General features: G+C 42.9%; 1 protein-coding gene across 2 annotated transcripts in view; it reads left to right on the top strand.

The window, feature by feature from the left end:
• Window positions 1-24,091, top strand: part of ERCC5 (ERCC excision repair 5, endonuclease) — a 30,878-nt gene extending 6,787 nt beyond the window's left edge. The window contains exons 5-15 of one of the 2 annotated variants that reach the window (XM_013968375.2): window positions 705-765; window positions 7,814-7,957; window positions 10,282-10,489; window positions 10,816-11,913; window positions 14,862-15,109; window positions 15,450-15,569; window positions 15,741-15,954; window positions 17,621-17,765; window positions 20,362-20,562; window positions 21,665-21,739; window positions 23,405-24,091. In XM_013968375.2, the coding sequence (XP_013823829.2) occupies window positions 705-765; window positions 7,814-7,957; window positions 10,282-10,489; window positions 10,816-11,913; window positions 14,862-15,109; window positions 15,450-15,569; window positions 15,741-15,954; window positions 17,621-17,765; window positions 20,362-20,562; window positions 21,665-21,719 (2,494 nt within the window). In that variant the 3' untranslated portion in view covers window positions 21,720-21,739; window positions 23,405-24,091. Of the gene's footprint in view, window positions 1-704; window positions 766-7,813; window positions 7,958-10,281; window positions 10,490-10,815; window positions 11,914-14,861; window positions 15,110-15,449; window positions 15,570-15,740; window positions 15,955-17,620; window positions 17,766-20,361; window positions 20,563-21,654; window positions 21,740-23,404 lie in introns of both variants that reach the window. The other variant, XM_005687775.3, reaches the window with a different exon arrangement.

Here is a 25,445-nt window from a genome sequence, read left to right as displayed (position 1 = left end):
ATGTCCTCCCTGTTAAATCCAGTGGCTGCTTTGCAGTTTCAGGCTGACGTGGTGCCCACATGGTCCTGCTCTCCGGGGACTTCTCTGGTCGCTCTTCCTCCGGCTGGCTGATAATCCTCAGCGGCTTCTCTGGTTGAAGTGCAGGTGGAGGGCCAGTTTGTTCCCCCCACACCCCCCGACCACCCCCATTCCTTTCCCAGGGCTCCCGTGAGGTCACACAGCTCTTGAATCCCCGCTGCTGCCATCACTGTATCTCGAGGTTACTGGCCTGGCTTCTGCTCTTCTGTCTCCATCTCTGATCTTATCCTTTTGGAGGAACTCCTGTCAGGCCCAGTTTCTGATTTGTAGTGTAGAACCTGTTAAAACTCAAATCTGATACTGTCGTGTCCTTGCTTAAAACACTTCCTAGTTCTTTTTTCTCCAAGCAGTGTAATTGCGAGAGAATTCAGACAGCTTCTGCAGTGAGGTGACCCTTAATTGCCCCTTTGGCAACCTGCTCTGCGCTGGTGATGGAAGATGTTAGATCTTCTTAAGATCGCTCCCTTACAGGTGTCCCTACCAGACGGTGAGACCAAAGATGGCGCAGTTCTCGCCATCTTATTCACCACTGTAGCTTCTGTAACTAGCAGTGCCTTGCACTCAAGAAATATGTTTGTAAGTCGTCATTAAATCATAGGTATTATAAATGTGTGTTTGACTTTCAGTTCAGAAGAGGAGGATGAAAAAGAATGGCAAGAAAGGATGAGTCAGAAACAGGCATTACAGGTATTTAAATAATTTTTGAATGTACAATTTATTCTATTATTGGTATTTGAAATGAATAACATGAAAATGAATGATTTTAATGAGTAGTATGGACTTATGCATGTTCTTGATAAGAAAGACAGATACTACCTTATTTGTTGTGTGTATATATATATGTATGCATGCATATTAAAATATACACATGCTCATAAACATATATGGAATTATGCATATCTAGGTATCCAAAATAAGCCATCTTTCTTTTTTAACCAACCAGTAAATAAATATAATAGTTAATGCTTATATAAAAATATTAGAAAGCATATCACCCATGAATAACTTCTAGTAGCATTTTGCTGTATGTTAATGCCCCTCCCACCCTGTATAGTTGCATATCTGTGTGTGTGTGTGTTTGGAAATGTGTATATGTTTCAAGGGTACATGGGTACATATACATAAATGAAGATGTATGTTGGTGCACAGGCCGTAGTTATCTATTGCTGTGTAACTCAGTGCTGTGACAGCGGTCTTTTATTATCATCTTCTTTGCTGATCTGGGGGTTGATGAGCGCAAGGGGCAGTTCCCTTGAGTGCCTCCTGTGTGGGTGCAGTCAGGCTGGAGCTGGGACTGGAGTCCCTCCAGGCCTCCTCTCCTGCGCGCCCTGCTGTTGATGCTGGCAGTTTGTCAGAACCCCTGCCTGTGTGTCCTTGCCGGGGTCCAGCCCCGGTGGATCCAGGGAATTCGAAGCGGGGACGGAGTCGGTGAGGAAAAAACTTATTTATTTATTAATATAAGATTAGATTAGGAAGAAATAGTGTAGTAAGAAAATTAAGTGGAGAAAGAAGACTGAATAACTTGGCTGATGGGGAAGGCCAATAAAGTTCCAGACAAGGAGCTTGCACTATCTACGCTGGGCCACCGGCGCCCACTTGAATATCTAAGGGTGCCCCTCCTTAGGCTCCCTTTCGCGCGGGTCTTAAAAGCCAGGGCAAGTAAGTAGACTTAGTGAGCCGCCCCGCTCCAGATGGGAATTCAGCCTGAAATTAGAGTAAAGAGGAGAGGGAGGGAGAGGGAGAGAGAGAGAGAGACACGGGGTGAGCCAGATTCCCAAGAAACTAGGCCGAGAGACTAGTCTGAGAAACTGGTCCATCCTTTATTGTTCAGAAGGCTTTTTATACTTCTGATAAAACATGGAGATCAATGGGTAACACAAAGTTACGCAGCGTTAGCAGTCCAGACTCTTATCAAAACCAGGCTTTTCTCTCTGCATACCTAATTGTATACACAAGTCTTAGGTAATTTACATCATCTTCCGGCCAAAAGGGCCAATTAACATTTTACAGCCTTTTTTCTGATAAGAGTTTGTCAACCAGAAGACTTATTTGTGTTGATCTTCCCAAAGTCTGGTGCCATTCTCAGAAAGCACTAAATAAAGTTACATTCTTACATAGCAAAGACACAGCAGTTTATAACAAGTGAAAGGAGTACAGTGATTTATAACAAAAGAAAAGTAACCAACTCAAAAGTCTAGTGTTGCTAACATCAAAACTACTATATATCTTTTTCCATATCCCGTTTACATTGATTAACATCTTCCCAGGTGCCTAAAAGATAAAGAATATGGAGGCCTGGCGGCAATCATTAAGTCAACAGTGAAAACCCATCACCAATATGATTTTTAGCTCTTTATTTATTTTTTAAAAATTTTTTTATTTTTTATTTTTAATAGTTTTTTTATATTTTAAAATCTTTAATTCTTACATGCATTTCCAAACATGAACCCCCCTCCCACCTCCCTCCAGCTTTGTGCCTCTCTGGGTTGGGGGGGCTGTAAGCAATTCACAGGCTGTAAGAGGTCGGGGGAACCTGTTAGGCAAGCTAGAGAGCTATCAGAGGGGGTTTAACTGAAACATCCCTTTCAATGCAGAAGACTAAAGCCCTGAGTTGACTTTTTCCAGAGAATATCAGAAGAGTGGAAAGGCAGGTAGATTCTTATTTTTGGGGGGTGGATGCTCAGGAAATTCCAGGGGGAAAACCTGAGGTCTGATTAGCCTTGCCATCAGAGCTCTGCCGCATGACCTTGTCACGGGTGGAATTCCTCATGCTGGCTCCCAGCATGTCCTGAGCTCAGGCACAGCGGCGCTGGGTTCCCAGGGCAGGAGCCCAGGAAGAAGTGACTGCTGGGCCCGTGCTGCCTTTTCTGATGGCCTTGGGGGATGCACAGCCTCCTGTCCACAGCATGCAGTTCACTGGCTGCCGAGTAGGGTCAGCACCTACTGGATGGGAGGGGAATTCATCCAGAAAAGAGAGTCAGAGAACCTGTGGACATGTTCTATCATCTAATGAATAGCATGCTTACAAATTGAACTTGTGCTATGGATACATGTTTTTGAAATTTCCTGCAAGTTTCTCAGAAAAGCAGGTAACATTCTTTGATTCCCTTGTCTGTTTATAATAATATTTTAGTATGTCTGTTAGAAGACTTTTGAGCTAAAATTGCAAGGTTCTTCAGCTCATGAAGATACTGCCTTATTAACATAGCAAGAGAGCACAGACTTGGTGAAGACCAGGGACCCTGTGAGCAGAGAGATCTGCAGTTAAGTCTGGGCTCCATTACTAACTAGTTTTGAGATCTTAGATGCAACTTAGCTTCTCCATGGTGCTTTTTAAAAAAAAAAAAACTTTGATGTCCTCCCTGTAGGAGTGATGAGATCATTCTTGAGGAAGAACACTGGAAGCTCTGAGTAAAATGACTGGCCTGTTTTAAGTGCTTGCTGGTCTACAAACACAGAGCACACATACATACAAGAAAGAAAACTGTATTATTTTGTCTCCTTTACTAATGAAGATAGAGTGCCTGATGAACTATGGAATGAGGTTCATGACACTGTACAGGAGACAGGGATCAAGACCATCCCCATGGAAAAGAAATGCAAAAAAGCAAAATGGCTGTCTGAGGAGGCCTTACAAATAGCTGCGAAAAGAAGAGAAGCAAAAAGCAAAGGAGAAAAGGAAAGGTATAAGCATCTGAATGCAGAGTTTCAAAGAATAGCAAGAAGAGATAAGAGAGCCTTCCTCAGCAATCAGTGCAAAGAAATAGAGGAAAAGAACAGAATGGGAAAGACTAGAGATCTCTTCAAGAAAATTAGAGATACCAAGGGAACATTTCATGCAAAGATGGGCTTGATAAAGGACAGAAATGGTCTGGACCTAACAGAAGCAGAAGATATTAAGAAGAGGTGGCAAGAATACACAGAAGAACTGTACAAAAAAGATCTTCACGACCCAGATAATCATGATGGTGTGATCACTCGCCTAGACCCAGACATCCTGGAATGTGAAGTCAAGTGGGCCTTAGAAAGCATCACTATGAACAAAGCTAGTGGAGGTGATGGAATTCCAGTTGAGCTGTTTCAAATCCTGAAAGATGATGCTGTGAAAGTGCTGCACTCAATATGCCAGCAAACATGAAAAACTCAGCAGTGGCCACCGGCCTGGAAAAGGTCAGTTTTCATTCCAATTCCAAAGAAAGGCAATGCCAAAGAATGCCCAACTTACCGAATAATTGCACTCATCTCACATGCTAGTAAAGTAATGCTCAAAATTCTCCAAGCCAGGCTTCAGCAATACGTGAACCGTGAACTTCCTGATGTTCGAGCTGGTTTAGGAAAAGGCATAGAAACCAGAGATCAAATTGCCAACATCCACTGGATCATTGAAAAAGCAAGAGATTTCCAGAAAAACATCTATTTCTGCTTTATTGAGTATGCCAAAGCCTTTGACTGTGTGGATCACAATAAACTGTGGAAAATTCTGAGAGAGATGGGAATACCAGACCACCTGACCTGCCTCTTGAGAAATCTGTATGCAGGTCAGGAAGCAACAGTTAGAACTGGACATGGAACAACAGACTGGTTCCAAATAGGAAAAGGAGTACGTCAAGGCTGTATATTGTCACCCTGCTTATTTAACTTCTATGCAGAGTACATCATGAGAAACGCTGGACTGGAAGAAACACAAGCTGGAATCAAGATTGCCAGGAGAAATATCAATAACCTCAGATATGCAGATGACACCACCCTTATGGCAGAAAGTGAAGAGGAACTAAAAAGCCTCTTGATGAAAGTGAAAGAGGAGAGTGAAAAAGTTGGCTTAAAGCTCAACATTCAGAAAACGAAGATCGTGGCATCTGGTCCCGTCACTTCATGGGAAATAGATGGGGAAACAGTGGAAACAGTGTCAGACTTTATTTTTTGGGGCTCCAAAATCACTGCAGATGGTGATTGCAGCCATGAAATTAAAAGATGCTTACTCCTTGGAAGAAAAGTTATGACCAACCTAGATAGCATATTCAAAAGCAGAGACATTACTTTGCCAACTAAGGTCCGTCTAGTCAAGGCTATGGTTTTTCCTGTGGTCATGTATGGATGAGAGAGTTGGACTGTGAAGAAGGATAAGCACCGAAGAATTGATGCTTTTGAACTGTGGTGTTGGAGAAGACTCTTGAGAGTCCCTTGGACTGCAAGGAGATCCAACCAGTCCATTCTGAAGGAGATCAGTCCTGGGTATTCTTTGGAAGGAATGATGCTAAAGCTGAAACTCCAGTACTTTGGCCACCTCATGTGAAGAGTTGACTCATTGGAAAAGACTCTGATGCTGGGAGGGATTGGGAGCAGGAGGAGAAGGGGACGACCGAGGATGGGATGGCTGGATGGCATCACTGACTCGATGGACATGAGTCTGAGTGAACTCTGGGAGTTGGTGATGAACAGGGAGGCCTGGTGTGCTGTGATTCATGGGGTCGCAAAGAGTTGGACATGACTGAGCGACTGAACTGAACTGAACTAATGAAGAGTTTTGAAGTAGTTTCAGTAATCAAGTTAAATGTAGAAAAGTTTTACACTTTTGCATGTCTGAAAATTTCTCACAGTTAATTTCACTTTTGGTTTTAGAAAGGGAAAGTTGACCCTTGTGTCCGACTGTTTGTGACCCCATGGACTGTACCCTGCCTGGCTTCTCTGTCCTCTTGTCCTAGAATTCTCTAGGCAAGAATACTGGAGTGGGTTGCCATTTCCTTCTTCAGGGTGTCTTCCCAACCTAGGGATCAAACCCAGGTAAAGAATTGCAGACAGATTCTTTACCAGCTAAGCCACTAGGTTAAAAGCAAAACAAAATGTATCTAACTAAAGCAATTGTAAGTATTATTCAAATTCATAAGGCTCATCTCTGCCTCAGGGCCTTTGCACTTGTTGTCCCTTCAGCCTCGGATGCTCTTCCCTGAGCAGATTTCTGGTGTCTTTCATGTCTCTGCTCACAGGTCATTATTATTATTATTTTTTTACTTTTTATTTTGCACTGCGGTAGAGCCAATTAACATTGTTGTGATAGTCAGGCGAATACAGGTCGTTGATTTTTGTGGAGTCTTTCCTATTTATCAAATATTTTTTTCTCTTTCTATTCTTCTAATCAACTCTATCAGATTAACTTGCTTTGTTTTCTCATCATTTATCTTGTTCATTTATTTGTTTACCATGTGTCTTCTTCTTCCCCTGAGAATAGAAGTTTATCTGGCATGATCTCTAAAGTACTTTAACACCTGGAACAGTACATGGTATATTGGAGATGCCTAGTAAGTATTTCTTTCTTTTTTTTTTTTAATTAATTAATGTTGTTGTTCATTCACTCAGTCCTGTCCAACTCTTTGTGACCCCATGGACTGCAGCACACCAGGCCTCCCTGTCCATCACTGTCTCCCAGAGCTTGCTCATACTCATGTCCATTGAGTCGGTGATGCCATCCAACCACCTCATCCTCTATGTCCCCTTCTTTGCCTACCTTTAGTGTTTCCCAGCATTAGGGTCTTTTCCAATGAGTCAGTTCTTTGCATCAGATGGCCAAAGTATTGGAGCTTCAGCCTCAGCATCAGTCCCTCCAGTGGATATTTTGGATTGATTTCCTTTAGGATGGACTGGTCAGATCTCCTTGCAGTCCAAGGGACTCTCAAGAGTCTTCTCCAACACTATGGTTCAAAAGCGTCAATTCTTGGCACTCAGCCTTCTTTATGGCCCAACTGTCAGATCCATACATGACTACTGGAAAAACCATAGCTTTGACTAGGTAGACCTTTGTCGGCAAAGTAATATCTCTGCTTTTTAATATTCTGTCTAGGTTTGTCATAGCTTTTCTTCCAAGGAGTAAGCGTCTTTTAATTTCATGGCTGCAGTCACCATCTACAGTGATTTTGGAGCCCAAGAAAATAGGCTCTCATTGTTTCCATTGTTTCTCCATCTATTTGCCGTGAAGTGATGGGACCAGATGCCATGATCTTAGTTTTTTGAATGTTGAGTTTAAAGCCAGGTTTTTCACTCTTTCAGCTTCATCAAGAGGCTCTTTACTTCCTCTTCACTTTTTGCCTTAAGGGTAGTATCATCTGCATATCTGAGGTTATTGATATTTCTCCCAGCAATCTTGATTCCAGCTTGTGCTTCATCCACCCTGGCATTTCACATGATGTACTCTCCATATAAGTTAAATAAACAGGGTGACAATATACAGCCTTGACATACTCCTTTCCCAATTTTAAACCAGTGTGTTGTTCCACGTAGGGTTCTAACTGATACTTCTTGACCTGTATACAGGTTTCTCAGGAGGCAGGTATGGTGGTCTGATACTCCCATCTCTGTAAGAATTTTCCACAGTTCCTTGTTATCCACACAGTCAAAGGCTTTAGCATCAATGAAGCAAAAGTAGATATCTTTCTGGAATTCTCTTGCTGCTTCTATAATCCAACAGATATCGGCAATTTGATCCCTGACTCCTCTGCCTTTTCTAAATCCAGCTTCAACATCTGGAAGTTCTTGGTTCATGTACTGTTATATGAGTAAATGGATATATTCCCTCACCTGTCTGTTCACTTCAATGCCTGTTGCAGATATGTATAACTGTGTTTAGCCTACTGTAGTTACGTAGAGCTCTGTATACAAGCACACACACACAAAGTCTGGCATGGTGTGTAGAGTCAAGTGTATCAAATGTAAATGTCATGGTGTTACGTTTCACTCTTTACAGGAAGAGTTCTTTCACAATCCTCATGCAGTTGACATTGAGTCTGAAGATTTCAACAGCCTGCCCCTTGAAGTAAAGCATGAAATCTTGACTGATATGAAGGAATTTACTAAGCGGAGAAGAACATTATTTGAAGCGATGCCAGAGGTGAAATATACAATAGCATGTTAATGTGTAAAGTTAACAGTGCCAGCAAAATTTTTTGTTAAAATAAGAGAATCTTGATAAACATTACTTACACGATCTGTTGTTTTCAGTAAACAGCCTTTGCATATCTCTGAGATCCTGTGCAACATCATTTTGTATAAGTTGGAGCTTACAGACACTTACTCACAGAAGACCTCTTGACTTTCCACCAAGACCAAGTCTTATCTCCTGCTCTGTGTTCTCACAGCTCCCTGTGGTGTCTCTTTAGATTTTTAGCACCCAGCTGTGCCTACTTGTGCACTTCTGTATTTTCAGTGCTTAGCTGAGTATTTTTCACATAGTAGGTGCTCAGTAGTTCAGTCCTTAAGTTAGTTCATGAAAGTTATTTTAATCCATCATATACATTGTAGACTATTCGCAGTAATAGAGAACCTAATCACAGTGGAGAAGTTTGTTCTAACTTGAAATTCCAGGTATCTGTTCCCCTGAAGGCTAGAAGTGTAGTCAGACCTCCCGTCTTCCCTCTTCCTCTTTCTGGATGGTGGTAACAGGGAATTCAGTGGTAAATTCCTCAGCTTGGAGCCTCTGATGGTGGCTTCGCAGCTGCAGAAATGGGAGGTGGGGCAGTGCGTAGAATCAGGTTCTGTTGAGTATGTTCCCTGGTCTCACTGTACCATCATTACTGTGTTTAGCTGGTGAATGAGTCTTGTTTTCCTTCCTACTGCTACAACCTGTTCTTTCTAACATTGTTCTCCATTAACTTTACCTATAAATTTTGTAATATTGCTAATGAATGGATGTGGGGCTTTTTTTTTTTTTCTATAGACTTTTGAGCTTTTCTTTGATTGATAAGAAAAATATGAAAAAGGCAGGAGCTGTTTCTTTTCCCATCATTCCTTTCTGCTTTTCCATGAAGCACATGAATGTAGGAAAATGCCAAGGTGTACAGAAATGATGTACAAAGGACAGAAGTAAATTTATTTTCACCTCTGGGGAGGGGTGAATCCGTGCTCAGTTTATCAACCAAGCGTTTTAAAAAATGATTTGTATTTATTTATTTTTGGCTGCACTGGGTCTTGTTGCTTTGCACGGGCGTTTCTCTGGCTGTGGGGCGTGGAGAACTACTCTTCGTTGCGGTGCGTGGTCTTCTCAGTGCTGTGGCTTCTCCTGTTGGGATCATGGGCTCTAGGGCAAGCAGGCTCGGTAGTTGTGGCTCTTGGGTGCTAGAGCACGGGCTCAGTAGCTGTGGCACACCAGCTTAGTTGTTCCACAGGCTGTGGGATCTTCCTGGACCAGGGATTGAACCAGTCTCTCCTGCACTGGCACGTGGATTCTTGACTCCTGAGCCACCAGGGAAGCCTTCTGAAGCCCTCAGTCAAGCGTTCTATTTCTTGAGTGTGAAAGGACCTCTGGCTTGTCTTTGAGGAAATAGAATTTGCATTATGTAAACAACAGTGGAACAGATGGGAGAAAAAGAGGCAGTCCCAACGCCTTGCTCCATTTCTTCTCTTTCTGCCAATGCAGAGCCTCTGGGCTGGGTCGGCCAGGGTAGAATGGTGCACAGCCCATTGGATCTATCATGCTGGTAGCTGAGGGAAGTTCTGAGTCATACAGGTTGGACCTTTGCATTGTCTGTACATTAGGCAAATGCAATATTGATAATAGTAATGGTGAGAATATGAGTAATCATAATAATTTGGTAATAATTTAGTATAAGGCTTAGCAACCTGGTCTTGACCCAGATCTACCATGTAACTAACCACACGGTTCTAGAGAGGTTACTTAAACTGTTTAAGTCTCAGGTTTTTCATTTGTAGAATGGAGGTAATGACTTCTGTCTCCTTGGTGGTTGAGTATAAAATGGGATAGTGTATGTAAAAACACTTAGAAGAATGCCTTACTCAGGAGATGTGCTGTAAATGTTAAGTATTATTAATAACTGACTACAGTGATTTATCGTGTGTCTTTTGTGGACCAGGGACCAGCACTTCACTTGCATTCTAAAAAACTGTCTGTTAAGCCACAGGCAACATTTCAGACTCCCTGGTGTGCATCCCATGTTCCATAAATCTTTTTTGAGTAAATAATTGAATCATAAACAGGATTCATGATTTCTTTTCTTTTGCCCAATTCTTTTTGTTTGAAAGATTGCTCTTTAACAAGGCAATTATGGCTTTCCCCTACTACTCACATTTTACTTTTCTAGTGTAAAAATACCACCAATGGAAAAAATCAGTCATCTCCTTTGGGGAAAAGGGTGGAAATATGGGAATATTATCTGTATTTAATATATGAAACCATTCTGTTTGTTTATTTTGTTTTAGGAGTCTAATGACTTTTCACAGTACCAGCTAAAAGGCTTGCTTAAAAAAAACTATCTAAACCAACACATAGAAAACGTCGAGAAGGAAATGAATCAACAACATTCAGGGAAAATCCAAAGGCAGTATGAAGATGAAGGAGGCTTTCTGAAGGAGGTGGAGTCCAGGAGAGTGGTCTCCGAGGACACGTCCCACTACATCTTGATAAAAGGTACCACATACCATCACTTACTTGATGGTTAAAACCCAAAAGTATGTCGTGTCTCTGAATTCTGTAAACTCCCACCTGCAGATAACATGAATGAAGCCCTTGTTAATTTATTAAGTGTAATTATTATTAATGTGATGATCTATACAACCATTAATGTATTAACTAGTACTGTACCAACCCACTTTAAGATTAATTAATTCCTAGTTGCTGGTTAAATGAGAATTTATAACTTCATCATGAGAACAAGTATATTCTTACTTATCTAACTAGAAGCATGCTGTCACCCTGTAGAACTACCTAGTGACCCTGTTTTAATTTTTCTCAAGGTGTTCAAGTTAAGAAAGTCACAGAAGCGGATTCAGAGTCCCTGCCTTCTTGCAGCGAAAAGCATAGTGGGGCTTTAGACACGAAGTCACCTCCGTGTGAAACACTGAAGCCAAAGAAAGAACCCGACACCTCCCCTCCCTCCCCGAGAACCTTGCTGGCCATGCAGGCTGCTCTGCTGGGCAGTAGCTCAGAAGATGAGCTGGAGGGCAAGCATCGCAGGCAGTGCGATGTGAAGAGCCCACCAGCTCCCGCCTCTGAGGGTTCTGTGTCCCCGCTGACCCTCTTGGCCATTCAGAGGGCTCTCGATGACGACGATGAAGATCTGAAAGTGCATGTGGGTGTGCAGACAGAGGGGGCGGGCAGGAGAAAACCAAGGCCGCTGGTGAGCAGTTCTGATGAGGAAGCTGTGGAAGAACCTGAAGTGAGAGATGGAGACCGAGAGCTGTTGACGGCAGCGCCTCGTGCTGCCAGTGTGACCCTCACAGAGGAGCATGTGACCAAGACCAGTGATGAAAAAGAGCAGACAGACTCAGCTCCTTTACTGCAGACTGTCTTTTGTCAAGGCAGCGAGTCTAGCTTTCCAAAAGAACAGACGCCATCTATGCACGCGTTGAAGGAACCCTTTCAGACCAGCGCTGAGTCTACAGCTCAGGATGGAAAAGATCTGGTGCCACACAGGGACGTGCCTGGGCTCCCGGGGGGACCAGAGCAGATACCAACACCTCCGGCAAGTCCAAGTTCTGGGTCAAAGAGTGGGACATACACCAGAGTGTCCGAGCCACAGCAGGCTCTTCCACCCGAGAGTAAGCATGACACCTCTGTTCTATCAAGTGATGACGAAGCAGAATCTGAAAAAAATCCTGCCCCTGACATCGTTGGCACCACCAGTTTGCAAGAATCGAGTAACACCCTGAGTGTCGCTATAGACACAGTAAGTGACTTAGGAAATGAGGCACCTATTAGTGCCCCAGAGCATGAGAATTTCTTGAAAACCATCCAAGAACACGAGTCCGTTGAATCTGCAGGCCAGGGTTTGATTTTGGTGCCAGAGTCCACGGAACTAACGGAAGTAGACTCTGAAGACAGTGAATCCGATGGTAAGTGCTTGTGCTTTCCTAAGAGGTAAAGAAAAGCAGGATTTCACACCTGAGCATAGTCCATGTCCACATTGTTCAGCTGATGAACTAGAGACCCAGAAAGGTCAAGTGGCTTTGCGAGGGACACAGCTCATAATGCGATCTTGACCTTTCCTGGTGGCTACTCTTTTTGTTTTATTTAAATTAGGGAGGAAGTGCCCTAGTTGGAGAAGGTAAAGGTGAGTTTCCCTTTTAATTTTTTAGTGTTTTGTTTTGAAATAATTAGAAAGTTTAAAATGTTGAAAAAAATACTTCAAAACCTATTTCCCTCACCTAGAACCTCATTACTGGCATTTTACCACATTGGTTTTTCCGTATCTATCTCTCTCTATATATATATGTTCAGTTCAGTTAAGTCACTCAGTCGTGTCCGACTCTTTGTGACCCCATGAACCGCAGCTCACCAGGCCTCCCTGTCCATCACCAACTCCCAGAGTCTACCCAAACCCATGTCCATTGAGTCGGTGATGCCATCCAACTATCTCATCCTCTGTCGTCCCCTTCTCTTCCTGCCCTCAATCTTTCCCAGCATCAGGGTCTTTTCAAATGAGTCAGCTCTTCGCATCAGGTGGCCAAAGTACTGGAGTTTCAGTTTCAACATTAGTCCTTCCAATGAATACCCAGGACTGATCTCCTTTAGGATGGACTGGTTGGATCTCCTTGCAGTCCAAGGGACTCTCAAGAGTCTTCGCCAACACTACAGTTCCAAAGCATCAATTCTTTGGCACTCAGCTTTCTTTATAGTCCAACTCTCAAATCCATACCTTACTCCACTCCCCTGCAGAGGTGACCAGAGGGTGGAGACTGGTGCAGTGTAGACCAGGAGAAACCATAGCCTTGACTATAGATGGACCTTTGTTGACAAAGTAATGTCTCTGCTTTTTAATATGTACACATGTATATTATATATCTATACACATTTATGTACAGTCAAACCTCATTTTTCACAGATTTCATATTTGTGAAATTGCCTACTCACTGAAATTTATTTCTTAGCTCAGAATCTGTCCTCACAGTGGTGTCTTTGTAGTCATCTGCAGATGTGCAGAATGATCAAAAAGTTGAGTGACCGCACTGTTCCCAGCTGAGACTGAGTGGGAGACACTCCGTCTTCTTGGTTCCGCTCCCCTGCAGAGGTGACCAGAGGGTGGAGACTGGTGCAGTGTAGACCAGGAAGCTCCAGCTCTGGGCCCATCAGATGGGGCTGGAATCCCAACCCCCGCACCTGTTCATGGGGCCGTGCAAACACCTTTGAACTCACACTCATGTCTGTACTTCCTCTCCAGCGTCACAGCTCTCACTCCACACTCTGACCTCTTTGTAACTTCCCTGGCTGACAGTGAAGGACCTTCCACTGTCTTCAGTGTATTTACATATTAAGTCATTCTCTGTAACCACCTCCTGGTCTCCCTGGCCGCCTCCTTGGAGGACGGCTGTCTCCTTGGCCCCAGCCCCCAGCCCTGAGTCCCAAGCCCTCTGTCTTGAGTATGTCCTCAGACTCAGCCTCCTCCACCTAAAGTGGAGGAAGGGAATTAATCCGTAGATACTTTTTAAAGAGAAGAAGAAATACTGAGAGAGGAGGGAAGGGATGTGGAAGACGAAGAGCTGTTTCTCCCATCCTTCTCCAGGGCTCTTTTTCTGAGTCACAGCTTTTTTCTTTGCTGTGTTCATAGTAAAACAGCATAAAAACATTTTCAACAACCTCCATAATTGTGTACATACCCTGATAGTTCTTTTTTAATTTTAAGACAATGTAAGTTAGAGAACATTTTTGTATAAAGCAGATGTGTAAGTATTGAAAGCTCAGTTCCTAATTTCAAAGACAGTGCCAGTATGTCTAGCTGAAGAGGCTTATTTTGAAGTTATAGACACTTATCACTAAATCTATTTAGTTGTAATATACTATGGTTATGTATTTTCTGTTACTTTTAGGTCTTTCATTTTTAGGGTAAAACACTTTTCAAGATTCTTTTGGAAAGCTCTTGATTTCAGGATCAGTTCAGTTCAGTCACTCAGTCGTGTCCGACTCTTTGCGACCCCATGTATCTTAGCACACCAGGCCTCCCTGTTCATCACCAACTCCCGGAGTTCACTCAGACTCACGTCCATCGAGTAAGTGATGCCATCCAGCCATCTCATCCTCTGTCGTCCCCTTTTCCTCCTGCCCCCAATCCCTCCCAGCATCAGAGTCTTTTCCAGTGAGTCAACTCTTCGCATGAGGTGGCCAGAGTACTGGAGTTTCAGCTTTAGCATCATTCCTTCCAAAGAAATCCCAGGGTTGATCTCCTTCAGAATGGACTGGTTGGATCTCCTTGCAGTCCAAGGGACTCTCAAGAGTCTTCTCCAACACCACACTGCAAAAGCATCAATTCTTCGGCGCTCAGCCTTCTTCACAGTCCAACTCTCTCATCCATACATGACCGCAGGAAAAACCATAGCCTTGATTAGATGGACTATAGTAGGCAAAGTAATGTCTCTGCTTTTGAATATACTATCTAGGTTGGTCATAACTTTTCTTCCAAGGAGTAAGCGTCTTTTAATTTCATGGCTGAAATCACCATCTGCAGTGATTTTGGAGCCCCCCAAAATAGTCTGACACTGTTTCCACTGTTTCCCCATCTATTTCCCATGAAATGATGGGACCAGATGCCATGATCTTCGTTTTCTGAATGTTGAGCTTTAAGCCAACTTTTTCACTCTCCTCTTTCACTTTCATCAAGAGGCTTTTTAGTTCCTCTTCACTTTCTGTCATAAGGGTGGTGTCATCTGCATATCTGAGGTTATTGATATTTCTCCCGGCAATCTTGATTCCAGTTTGTGTTTCTTCCAGTCCAGCATTTCTCATGATGTACTCTGGATAACTTTAATATTTCACTTGTAGACAAAATGACCTCATTATTTTGATACAGGAAGTTTCATTGAAGTGCAGAGTATAAGTAGCAGTGATGAACTTCGAGCCGAGTTACAGGAAGCTTCCAGACCTCCCTCTGGACAAGGTCAGGAGGAACCGACAGGAACTGAGAAGGAAGAAGCCACCAGTGACTCTGAGGGCCTCCCAAGAGAGATTTCTGAGAGTGAGGCCGTGGCTATTGAGAGACGCGAAGAGACTGAGAAAGATGCAGAGGATTCGCTCCACGAGTGGCAAGACATCGATCTGGTAATAACGTGACGTCGCGCTTTTACTCATTGCTAAGGAAGCCAAGTTAAGTAGCGTTCGGGTTTCCCAGGAGTTGCGGGTTGAATCCTTACTAGCTGCTCATATGCATCTTCTTGCTTCTCCTGACGGCACCTTTCTCGCTAGGTTGCCAGCTGGGATAGTGTCCGTTCCTTGTGTGAGGTAGTGAGGTTTTAAAGACTTGCTCAGAAGCCCAAGTGGAAAGCTTCGTAAGGAGAAACGCTTATTGGTAACTTTAGTCAGACTAAATGCAGACTTTTTAGAACCAGTTAACTTAACTGGGTTATTAGTGTAATTGTCTACAAATGAAATTATTTTACAGGACGAGCTGGAAGCTCTGGAGAGCAACCTCTTGACCCAGCAGAATTCACTGAAAGCTCAAAAACAGCAGCAAGAGCGGGTGGCCGCTACTGTGACGGGGCAGATGTTCTTGGAAAGCCAGGTGGGTGTACAGCTGGGGCCTCCCTGAACAACACCTGCCGTGTCTCTACTGAATAGCTACTGAGTAAGACCCCCCGAGGGAACGTGCACTGAATGACACGTTTAGGCACAGCCCCCACTTCCGGACAGGTCCCGCTCCTCAGCAGGGCTCATGGAGTGTCTCACTCTTCAGGAACTGCTCCGCCTCTTCGGCATCCCCTACATCGAGGCTCCCATGGAAGCAGAGGCTCAGTGCGCCATCCTGGATCTGACCGACCAGACTTCCGGAACCATCACCGACGACAGTGATATTTGGCTATTCGGCGCACGGCACGTCTACAAAAACTTCTTCAATAAAAACAAGTTTGTAGAATATTACCAGTATGTGGACTTTCACAACCAATTAGGTAAGACCTCAGAGTACGATTACTTTTTGAAATTTACCTTAGGAATTTATATTATGAATTCTTTCTTTCCAAGGGACTAGTTGGTGTATTGATAGAAATGGTAGGGGGAGACCAGATTGGATCCCTGGGTCGGAAAGATCCCCTGGAGAGGGAAATGGCAATCCACTCCAGTGTTCTTGCCTGGAGTATGCCATGAGCAGAGGAACCCGGAGGGCTACAGTCCATGGAGTTGCAAAGGGTTGGACACGAGTGAGTGGCTAACCCTTTCACATACATGTTTTCGTATGATGGTCTTTTGCTTCTGGAGAACAGGGTTTTGTTGCTTTCTTTTAGTTGCACGGGGTCTTTGCGGGAAGCTCAGTGCAGGCTTTCTCTAGCTAAGGCGCCTGGGGGCCGCTGTTCCCTGTGGTGAGTGGGCTTCTCACTGTGGTCGCGTCTCTTGCTGCAGAGCACAGGCTCTAGGCACGCGGGCTTCCGTCGTTGTGGCTCCTGGGCTTGGTGCTGTGCAGCATGTGGGATCTTCCCAGACCAGGGACCAAACCCATGTCCCCTGCATTGGCAGACAGGTTCTTACCCACCATACTACCAGGGAAGTCCAGAATAGGATTGTAAATTCAGAATGAAGAAATTACAGCCCTTGTCATGTTCAGATGTTTTCTGCAGTTTCAGTCATCAGACCTGGTTACACTCAATTAGTCCCCCGCACTCTCCAGAGTAAACCGGAGGTGGCAGAGAGGGGAGGCAGGTGTGAGTCACTCCCGCCGGAACCATGAGCCTCAGGGTCCTGTATTATTTCTGGCAGTGATCCCTCATCGTCCCATTCCTTCAGCAAATACACACTGAGTGATTCCTATATGCCAGTTGTTGTTCTTGGCATTGGGAAGTGGGGAAACAGCAGAGAATAAAACAGTCCAGAAGGAGACACAGATGATAAAAAAAACACATAAATCATAATTTGACAGCGGTGTGAGCCAAATAGAAAAATAAAGCCACCAAAGAGAGGCAAGAGTGTCCTGCAGTCACAGGAAATATGTGTCCTTTGTAGTCAAACAAGGCTTTACTAATCATACCTTTGTGGCTGGAGCTAAAGGAGAGAGGAAGCAGGAGCTACAGGTACCTTGGGGTGAGCATGTCAGACAGAGGGGCTGGCATGTGCAAAGGCCCTGAGGCAGAAAGAAGCCTGCTTGGCGTGTTCTAAAGAAGCATGGAGGTGGTTTCGGGTTGAATTTTGTCTCCCCAGAATTCATGCATATAGAGTGGACTTGCCTTGAATGAGGAGGTGGAATGGTAGGGAGCAGGTAGGGGAACAGTGAAGATCTGGGCCTGACTGTGTTGTTTCTGAGACGCCCATGTGACATCCTGATGAACCCTTGATTATATGTGGCTGTGGTTCAGAGAAGAGGTCTTGGGGAGAGAGCTGCATTTGGGGGTCACAGGTTATGGGACATTGAAAACTGTGAGGATGGATGAAACTTTTAAAATCCTAACGCAATGTCATTTACAAAAAAGAATCCTATTTCAGATAATGAAACAGATATCTTTGGACATTGAATGAGGATATACACACAAGTATATTATCGTTATAAGAAAATAGTTATAAATCTTATGTAATAAATGTGTATAAAACAAAAGATGTAAAAATATGTAATAATTTTTACTTTAACAGGATTGGACCGGAACAAATTAATAAATTTGGCCTATTTGCTTGGAAGTGATTATACAGAAGGAATACCAACTGTGGGTTGTGTTACCGCCATGGAAATTCTCAACGAATTCCCTGGACACGGCCTGGAACCACTCCAGAAATTCTCGTAAGTCCTTTCTTAATTTCTTTAGTTCCGGTGTTTATATATAAACACCCAAATTAAACAGGACTGTTACATTATGAACTGTCACAGATCATTCTTCATTGGGAATGGAGGAAGAGGTAACAGTTGGGGTTCTAAAGCTTCTTTTCCCTTTTCTAGCTTTTGAGGAAATCCCCAAATTAAACAGGACTGTTACTTACATTATGAACTGTCACAGATCATTCTTCATTGGGAATGGAGGAAGAGGTAACAGTTGGGGTTCTAAAGCTTCTTTTCCCTTTTCTAGCTTTTGAGGAAATCAGAGAAGATTCTGTTCAGATTATATTTTTTATCTGAGCTAAAGGATATGTAGCCAGTCCTGTAGGATTTCCTGGGAATGTAGAAGTTACCATTTCTCTCCTTCACGTATTTTTTGAGTCGCCATTATGTGCCAGACAGTGTGCTGGGCTGGAATAGGAAAGATGGCTGAGTCACAGGTGGTGTGCTTAGGAGCTGCCGCACTCTGGGGCCAGGGGACGTGTGCGTGTACTGGTGCTTCTGTGTCTGAGCGTGCCAAGGGAGATCGGCCAGACCGGGGAGTGGGAATATATGTCTTAGCTCATCAATGGCAAATAGAAAAGGGCGTGGAAAGGGTGAAGAGCAGGAAGACAGAGTGTCGCCTTGCTTTCTTCTCTGCTTTCCCTTCTACCCAGACCCTGCTCAATCACTCGCCGCTGAAGCAGAGCTACTCCGAGTCTATGGGCTGAATTCAGCCCAGCTGTGTTTGGTTTGACCTACACAGTATGTTCTTCTTTCATTTGGAATTGGCTACCAACATTGAAATTGGGGGAGATTTCACAGAAAATTTTGGAGGAAGGGAAATGAGACCTGAAAGTGCTGAGTCCAGATTCCCAAATAGTCCCAAAGCACAGAAGAGCAATTCCACTCCACTGGGGTGGTCAGGGCACGGACCCTTTAGTTTTATATCTCAGTCGCTGCAACCCCCTGTTGTTCCCCTGGAGCTCAGCTGGTGGCCAGGTCATCATGGCCGTCTTTCACATTTGTGTTAAGTGCCTGGGCTGCTTGTTTTAAGGAGGGGGTGATCCTTTTGGTTTGATGAATTTGCTGTGCCGCTCTTCCTAGTGGCAGTCGTGATTACTGTGTTGAAGCTGAAAATTCACAGGCCAGTAAGGGAGACATGGAGGTATTCTCCCATTGCCCTCTTGGACAGTATTATAGAACTGATGAAGATGGATCTTTTTTTTTTTTTCCTTTTCGCATTTTGATCCTGCACAAAGACTGCAGTTGGTCTTTCTTAGCACTAGAGGGCGCTGCTGCCTTGGTGAGGGGCCGCCCTGACGGAGACCAAGTCTGTCAGTTCCTAGGACTCAGTATTGAAGCAGTGATTGTGAGTTTTTTAGGTTCCATTGAATGAATATATTGGAAAGGGTTATATTTACGTTTTTTAATTTTCATGCTATTTATTTATCCTAACTATATAAAATTTTCTGGCTGTTGGCTGCATTACAAGCTACCTTAAGTCTCAGTGACTTCACGCAGCAATAGTCGCAGATTTTGCTCATGAATCTGCAGTTTGATGAGGCTGCATGGGGATGTCTTGGCTGATTCCAGGTGTGTCAGGGGCACCTGAGCTGGGCTGGGAAGTCACTTGAGATGGCCCACTCCTAGCTGGTGAGTGGAGCTGTCAGCAGAGCTCAGCCAGCAGTGTGGATCGGGGGCCTGGATCCTCTCCATTGGACCCCCTCACAGCACGTCGGCAGCTTTCAAGGCAAACAGTCTAAGAGACAGGAAGTGGAGACTGCAGTCTCTGAAGGCCCGGCAGAGTCACTTCCTTGGCCACAGAGTCCGCCTGCCTCAAGGGGAGGAGCATGGAACCCTGCTTCTTGTTGGGCGGAGGGGCCAACATGGGCTCTAACCCACCACAGTGATTTGTACTCACAACGGAAAAATTGAATAAGGAATAAAACATCAAGAAAATTAATAGCTGTATCCTCACTTAGGACATTGCCTAGCATAGGATAAAAGAGAGCTGTTAGTGTTTTTTATTATTGTAAATACCCCTATGTACTTTTTCTCTCTTTCTCCACATATATGTATTTTCCCCAGTATTGGGATCATATTTGACGTAGAGTTGTATTCTGCATTTTTAAAATTTGACAGTCTTCATGGTGTTTTTACATTTTATTAAATATTTTTGGGTTCCTTATTGTAGTTGACTTGAAGTAAATAATACAGATACATTACTTCAACTTGGGCTTTCCTGGCGGCTCAGCCAGTAAAGAATCCGCCTGCCAAAGATGGAGATGCAAGAGACGCAGGTTCGAACCCTGGGTTGCGAAGATCCCCTGGAGAAGGAAATGGTGACCCACTCCAGTATTCCTGCCTGGAAAATTCCATGGATAGAGGAGCCTGGTAGGCTCAGATCATGGGATTGCAGAGTCTGACACGACCGAGTGTGCGCATGTGCATGCATTATTTCGTTTTACCACTGGGAAAGACACAGAGGAGTTGTGGCTAAACTAAGTTTAGCTCTTTGTCTGCGGTGCATCAGCTACAAGGTCTCACTGCTTCATGAAGACTGGTTTCCTTTGCCTTGTAGAGAGTGGTGGCACGAAGCCCAGGAGAATAAGAAGATAAGGCCGAATCCATATGACACCAAAGTGAAAAAAAAGTTGCGCAAGTTGCAACTCACGCCTGGCTTCCCTAACCCGGCCGTGGCGGACGCTTACCTCAAGCCTGTGGTGGACGAGTCCAAGGGGTCATTTCTGTGGGGCAAACCCGACCTGGACAAGATCAGAGAGTATCCTTTCCCTTCCTCAGACACAGGGAACATCAAGGCAAATGTGTGTGTTGGTTTAAAACCTACGAAACATGAACTTGGATCACTTTTTTCTTAATATTGCTTTAGCTAAGATGCTCCTTTCCATTCCTTTGTCTCCATTTCTTTTTGGAAGTTAAGTACGCATAACATAAAATGTTACCATTTTAACGATCTTAAGTGTACTGTTCAGCAATTATGACATACTTTCCCATTATTGTATATTCACCCCCATATTCTTCTCATCTTCTGAAACTAAAGCTCTGTACCTATTAAACACGAGCCCCCGTCTCCCTCCCGACCCTGGCCACTGCCATCTGCTTTCTGTCTTTGTGGCTTTGACCACTCCATGTATGTTCATCACGTAAGTTACACCATACTGTATAGATCTCCTCGTGACTGGCTTATTTCACTTAGCATAATATCCTCAAGGTTCATCTAATTGTAGCATGTGGCAGACTCTCCTTCCTTTTTAAGGCTGAATACTGTTCCAGTGTATGTAATATCACATTCTGTTTATCCATTCATCTGTTGACAGACACTTGGGTCCCTTCCATGTTTTAGTTATTGTGAGTCATCTCTTTAGTTTTAAGGAGGATCTTTATTTGAAATAAATAGTGATAAGCAATCATATTTAAGTATTTATTCTGAAAGAATAGAAAAGATGATTAGGTTTGTTCTTTTTATTTCTGTTCTTTTCTGCATATTTAAATAATCACTTGGTTAGATATTTTAAAGTTTGCAGTAGTATTAATCTAACTACATCATTTTCTCTCAAAGAAATATATATGATATCAGAAATTTGTTTTTATCCTTGATTAGCCTTTTTTTCATAGTCACTAGTCTTGAGTGTCCTAAAATGAGAGTTGGATATCTTTTATCTTAGAGGATATTTATAAGAACATATTGCCATTATGTTGGAGTAATTTGTTATCTTCTTTTACCATTTTAATCTTTATAAATATGAAAATCTTTGGAGATATGGGAAGTGGAGTCAAGGGTGGGTTTCTTGGACCTTTTTACTTATCACTTGTAAATATCTTTAAAAACAGTATAAGTCTTAACTGCCTGCATATTTTGTCAGCGGTATTTTGGCTGGAACAGGACGAAGACAGATGAATCTCTGTTTCCTGTATTAAAGCAACTGAATGTCCATCAGGTAATTGTGACAGCTCTTGTCCTAAGTTCAGGACAGTGAATAAAGTTAGGAAGGCTGTGATGGCCAGCTGCTAAAGACCTGTTAGTTTTACTTTGTGGGGCATCCCTGGTGGCTCAGACAGTAAGGAATCTGCCTGCAATGCAGGAGACCTGGGTTCAATCCCTAGGTCAGGAAGATCCCCTGGTGAGGAGAATGGCTACCCATTCCAGCATTCTTGCTTGGAGAATTCCATGGACAGAGGATCCTGGCAGGCTACAGTCCATGGGGTCGCAAAGAGTCAGACATGACTAAGCGACTGTAAAAAGAGGCCTCTGTGTGGCCCTCAGTTCCCTTGGGTAGGTAACTATATCTTGTTTTATCCGTGAGTGTGTTCCTGCCCATACAGGAACCTCCTCTCACCCCAGAGACAGCCCACAGGATGTACATACAGGTAAATCATTCTTCAGAATTCAGATCAAATCTTGCAAGATACATGTTCAGATTAAATTCTTTTCAGTTAGGTCGGGTTAACGTTGAAAAAAAGAAAACATAAAGCTAAAGTAGACCGCCTTTCCAGAAAGTTTCGTGTTGTTTATTTGGTGACTATCTGGGCTGGATGCCTTGTATGCCCACCAACAAGAAAGTTAGTTGGCTTAGTAACTGATTACTGCTTAATTTCAGATAAATTTTGTTGTAATACTGTTATCTTTTTTCATTGTAGAAGTTAATATAAGTTTATTTCTCCAAAATTAGAAAGTGAAAAAAATGAATTAAAATTACTTGTTGTTTGCTTCTTCCAATATAGAGGTTAACATTTAGGTCTGTTTTCTCTTATTTTTCCCCTTTCCCACATATATTTGTTACCAGACATAATTGCAATTTGATATAAATAATCCCCCCATTCACTGGTTAGGGTAAGTTTTTTTGTGTGTGTTTTTTTGCATAGCTTTCATTTTAAATGACCAGATTACATCATTTCATCAAAGAGATTTAACTTAATTGGTTCACTTCCCATAGTGGACCTTGAATTTTCAGGTTTTTGTATGTAATGCTGTGATGGATATCAGGCATATAACTTTTCTCAAACAACTCTTTTTAAGGACTGAGTTCCTGAAAGTGGAGTTTTAGAACAAAAGTCAAGAATATTTCTTACAACTCCTAATATATAATACTGTGAAGTTGCTTCCTAAAGGAATCATGATGACAGTGTTTTTAAAAGGAAAGAGTAGAATTTAGAAACAGACTCCATGATATCGTGTTGCTATAAAATAAGATGATTTTGTCCCTGAAAAATATTTAACTCTCTTTGAATGCTGACAAAGGGATTTCTTACTTGATATGTGGGCAGCAGGATTAGTTGACAGAGGTGGCACTTTCAAGTATGATATTGAAAGTAGAATTTACTGCCAGCATTCATTTGGGAGAGATGGACTTTTTGTTTTTGCATTGTCTTCCCTTTTTAAAAAATTTTATTTATTTTTAATTGGAGGATAATTGCTTTACAGTGTTATGTTGGGTTTTTGCCATACATCAACATGGATCAGCCATAGGCTTACCCTTTTGAAAAAGGATGAATTAGTATTTTCTGAAAGAGTCATCCAGTGCCACAAATACAAGGTGGAATCTTTGATTTGCTTTGTAAAGTTTTCTTCCTTGTCTGATCGATTATTATTTCATTTTTTTTAGACACAGCTCCGAATTGATTCTTTCTTTAGATTAGCCCAACAGGAGAAACAGGAGGCCAAGGGTATTAAGAGCCAGAGGCTTAACAGAGCTGTGACATGTATGCTGAGAAAAGAGAGAGAAGCAGCAGCCAGTGAGATAGAAGCAGCTTCTGTTGCCATGGAGAAAGAGTCTGAGTTCCTTGATGAGGCGAAAGGAAAAACCCAGAAGAGAGGCACAGCAAATAGATGGGAAGAGCCATCCAGCCCGAAAAGAAAGAGGCTTTTGGATTCTAAAGGAGGGAACGAAAGTGGTGGGTTTTTGGGGGAGGCCTACCTCTCGCAGTCATCCGAGGCCTCTTCAAGTGAGGATGCGGAGTACTTCCCTGCGATGGGCGTGCAAAGGATGAAAGCACCCGGGGGGTCCAGAGCCCGCTCGTCAGATGCACGGAGCACAGCACAGCCTGCTTCCCGGAGGGACGGCGGGACCACCACGAGCAGCTCCAGCGAGGACGACGATGGAGGGAGGGCGAAGCCCGTCCTGGTGACCGCCAGGCCTGTGTTTGGGAAGAAAAAGAGGAGACGGAGAGGCACGAGAGGAAGGAAGTAGAAAACCTGCATACCCACGCAGCCTCTGTGATTGGGCACAGCTTAATGTTTTGTGATGAATTTGCTGTGGGGAAATAATAAAATTCACAGCATTTGCACAGTCTTTGTTGTGTGGCTTTTAAAAATATGGACCTTAAGCTGGACAGTTACTTACTTTCTTTATTTTTTTTTTCTTTTTTTTTTTTTAATTTTTATTTATTTTTTTATTTTTTAAATTTTAAAATCTTTAATTTTCACATGTATGTTACCTTTTTCTAGTGCTTTCCACTTCATTGAATATTCCTTTGTATCTACAGGCCTCATCTGTTTATGTTTCCAGTATTATGCAGTGTCGATTCTTTCTAACATTAGAAAGGGAAAAGGGGTTTCTGTTGATCAGTACTTACTCTCAGTGTATGTTCCCTCTGACTTTCCAACCTAGATGAGAATAAAATATATTTATCTTTATATCCATTTCATTTATGTAAGCATTATGTATGTGCATGCATGCTAGGTCACCTCAGTCGTGTCTGACTCTTTGCGACCCTGGACCGTAGCCCAGGCTCCCCCATGCATGGGATTCTCCAGGCAAGAATACTGGAGTGTGTTGCCATGCCCTCCTCCAGAGGATCTTCCTGACCCAGGGATGGAACCTGCGTCTCTTATGTCTCTTGCATTGGGAGGTGGGTTCTTTACCACTAGCACCACCTGGGAAACCCCTTATATAAGTATTTTTATGTTTATGTTTGTGTTCATTTATGTTTACATTCTAGTGCAGCTTCTTAAATACTTGGACTATAGCTGCTGCATTTCTTTGCTCATTATTTCTTTCTTCCTAATTTGAAATACGTCTTCTGCTTCAGCCTTCTCTAAAAGCTTTCTTCTAAAGTCAACACTGACTTCCACATAAACAAAATCTTTTCTTCTTTTGTGTGTGGTTTCTTTAAATTTATTTTTTTTTAAAGGATAATTGCTTTACACAATTTTGTTGTTTTCTGTAAAACCTCAACATGAATGAGCCATATACATATATTTTCTCCCTTTTGAACCTCCCTCCCATCTCCTTCCCCATCCCACCTCTCTAGGTTGATACAGAGCCCCTGTTTGAGTTTCCTGAGCCACACAGCAAATTCCCGTTGCCTGTCTATTTTACAAATGGTAATGTAAATTTCCATGTTACTCTTTCCATACATCTCACCCTCTCCTCCCCTCTCTCCATGGCCATAAGTCTATTCTCTATGTCTGTTTTTCCACTGCTGCCCTGTAAGTAAATTCTTCAGTATCATTTTTCTAGATTCCAAAATAAAATCTTTCCTCAATACTTCTCTTCTCTGGAGATATTTTAAATAGAACAGTTTTGGGGAAGGGTTGGGAAGAGAGATATTAACTTTTTCACGTTATTCTCTAATTTCTCCAAGCTACGTAAAATTGAGAGTTTTCTGCATATGTGTTTGTAGGTAGAATAGCAGTAGTTTTGC

The sequence above is a fragment of the Capra hircus genome, chromosome 12 (assembly GCF_001704415.2).
Source record: "Capra hircus breed San Clemente chromosome 12, ASM170441v1, whole genome shotgun sequence".
NCBI classification, from domain to species: Eukaryota; Metazoa; Chordata; class Mammalia; order Artiodactyla; family Bovidae; genus Capra; species Capra hircus.
The sequence above is the reverse complement of the archived record's forward strand: the minus strand, read 5'-3'. Positions and strand labels throughout refer to the sequence as shown.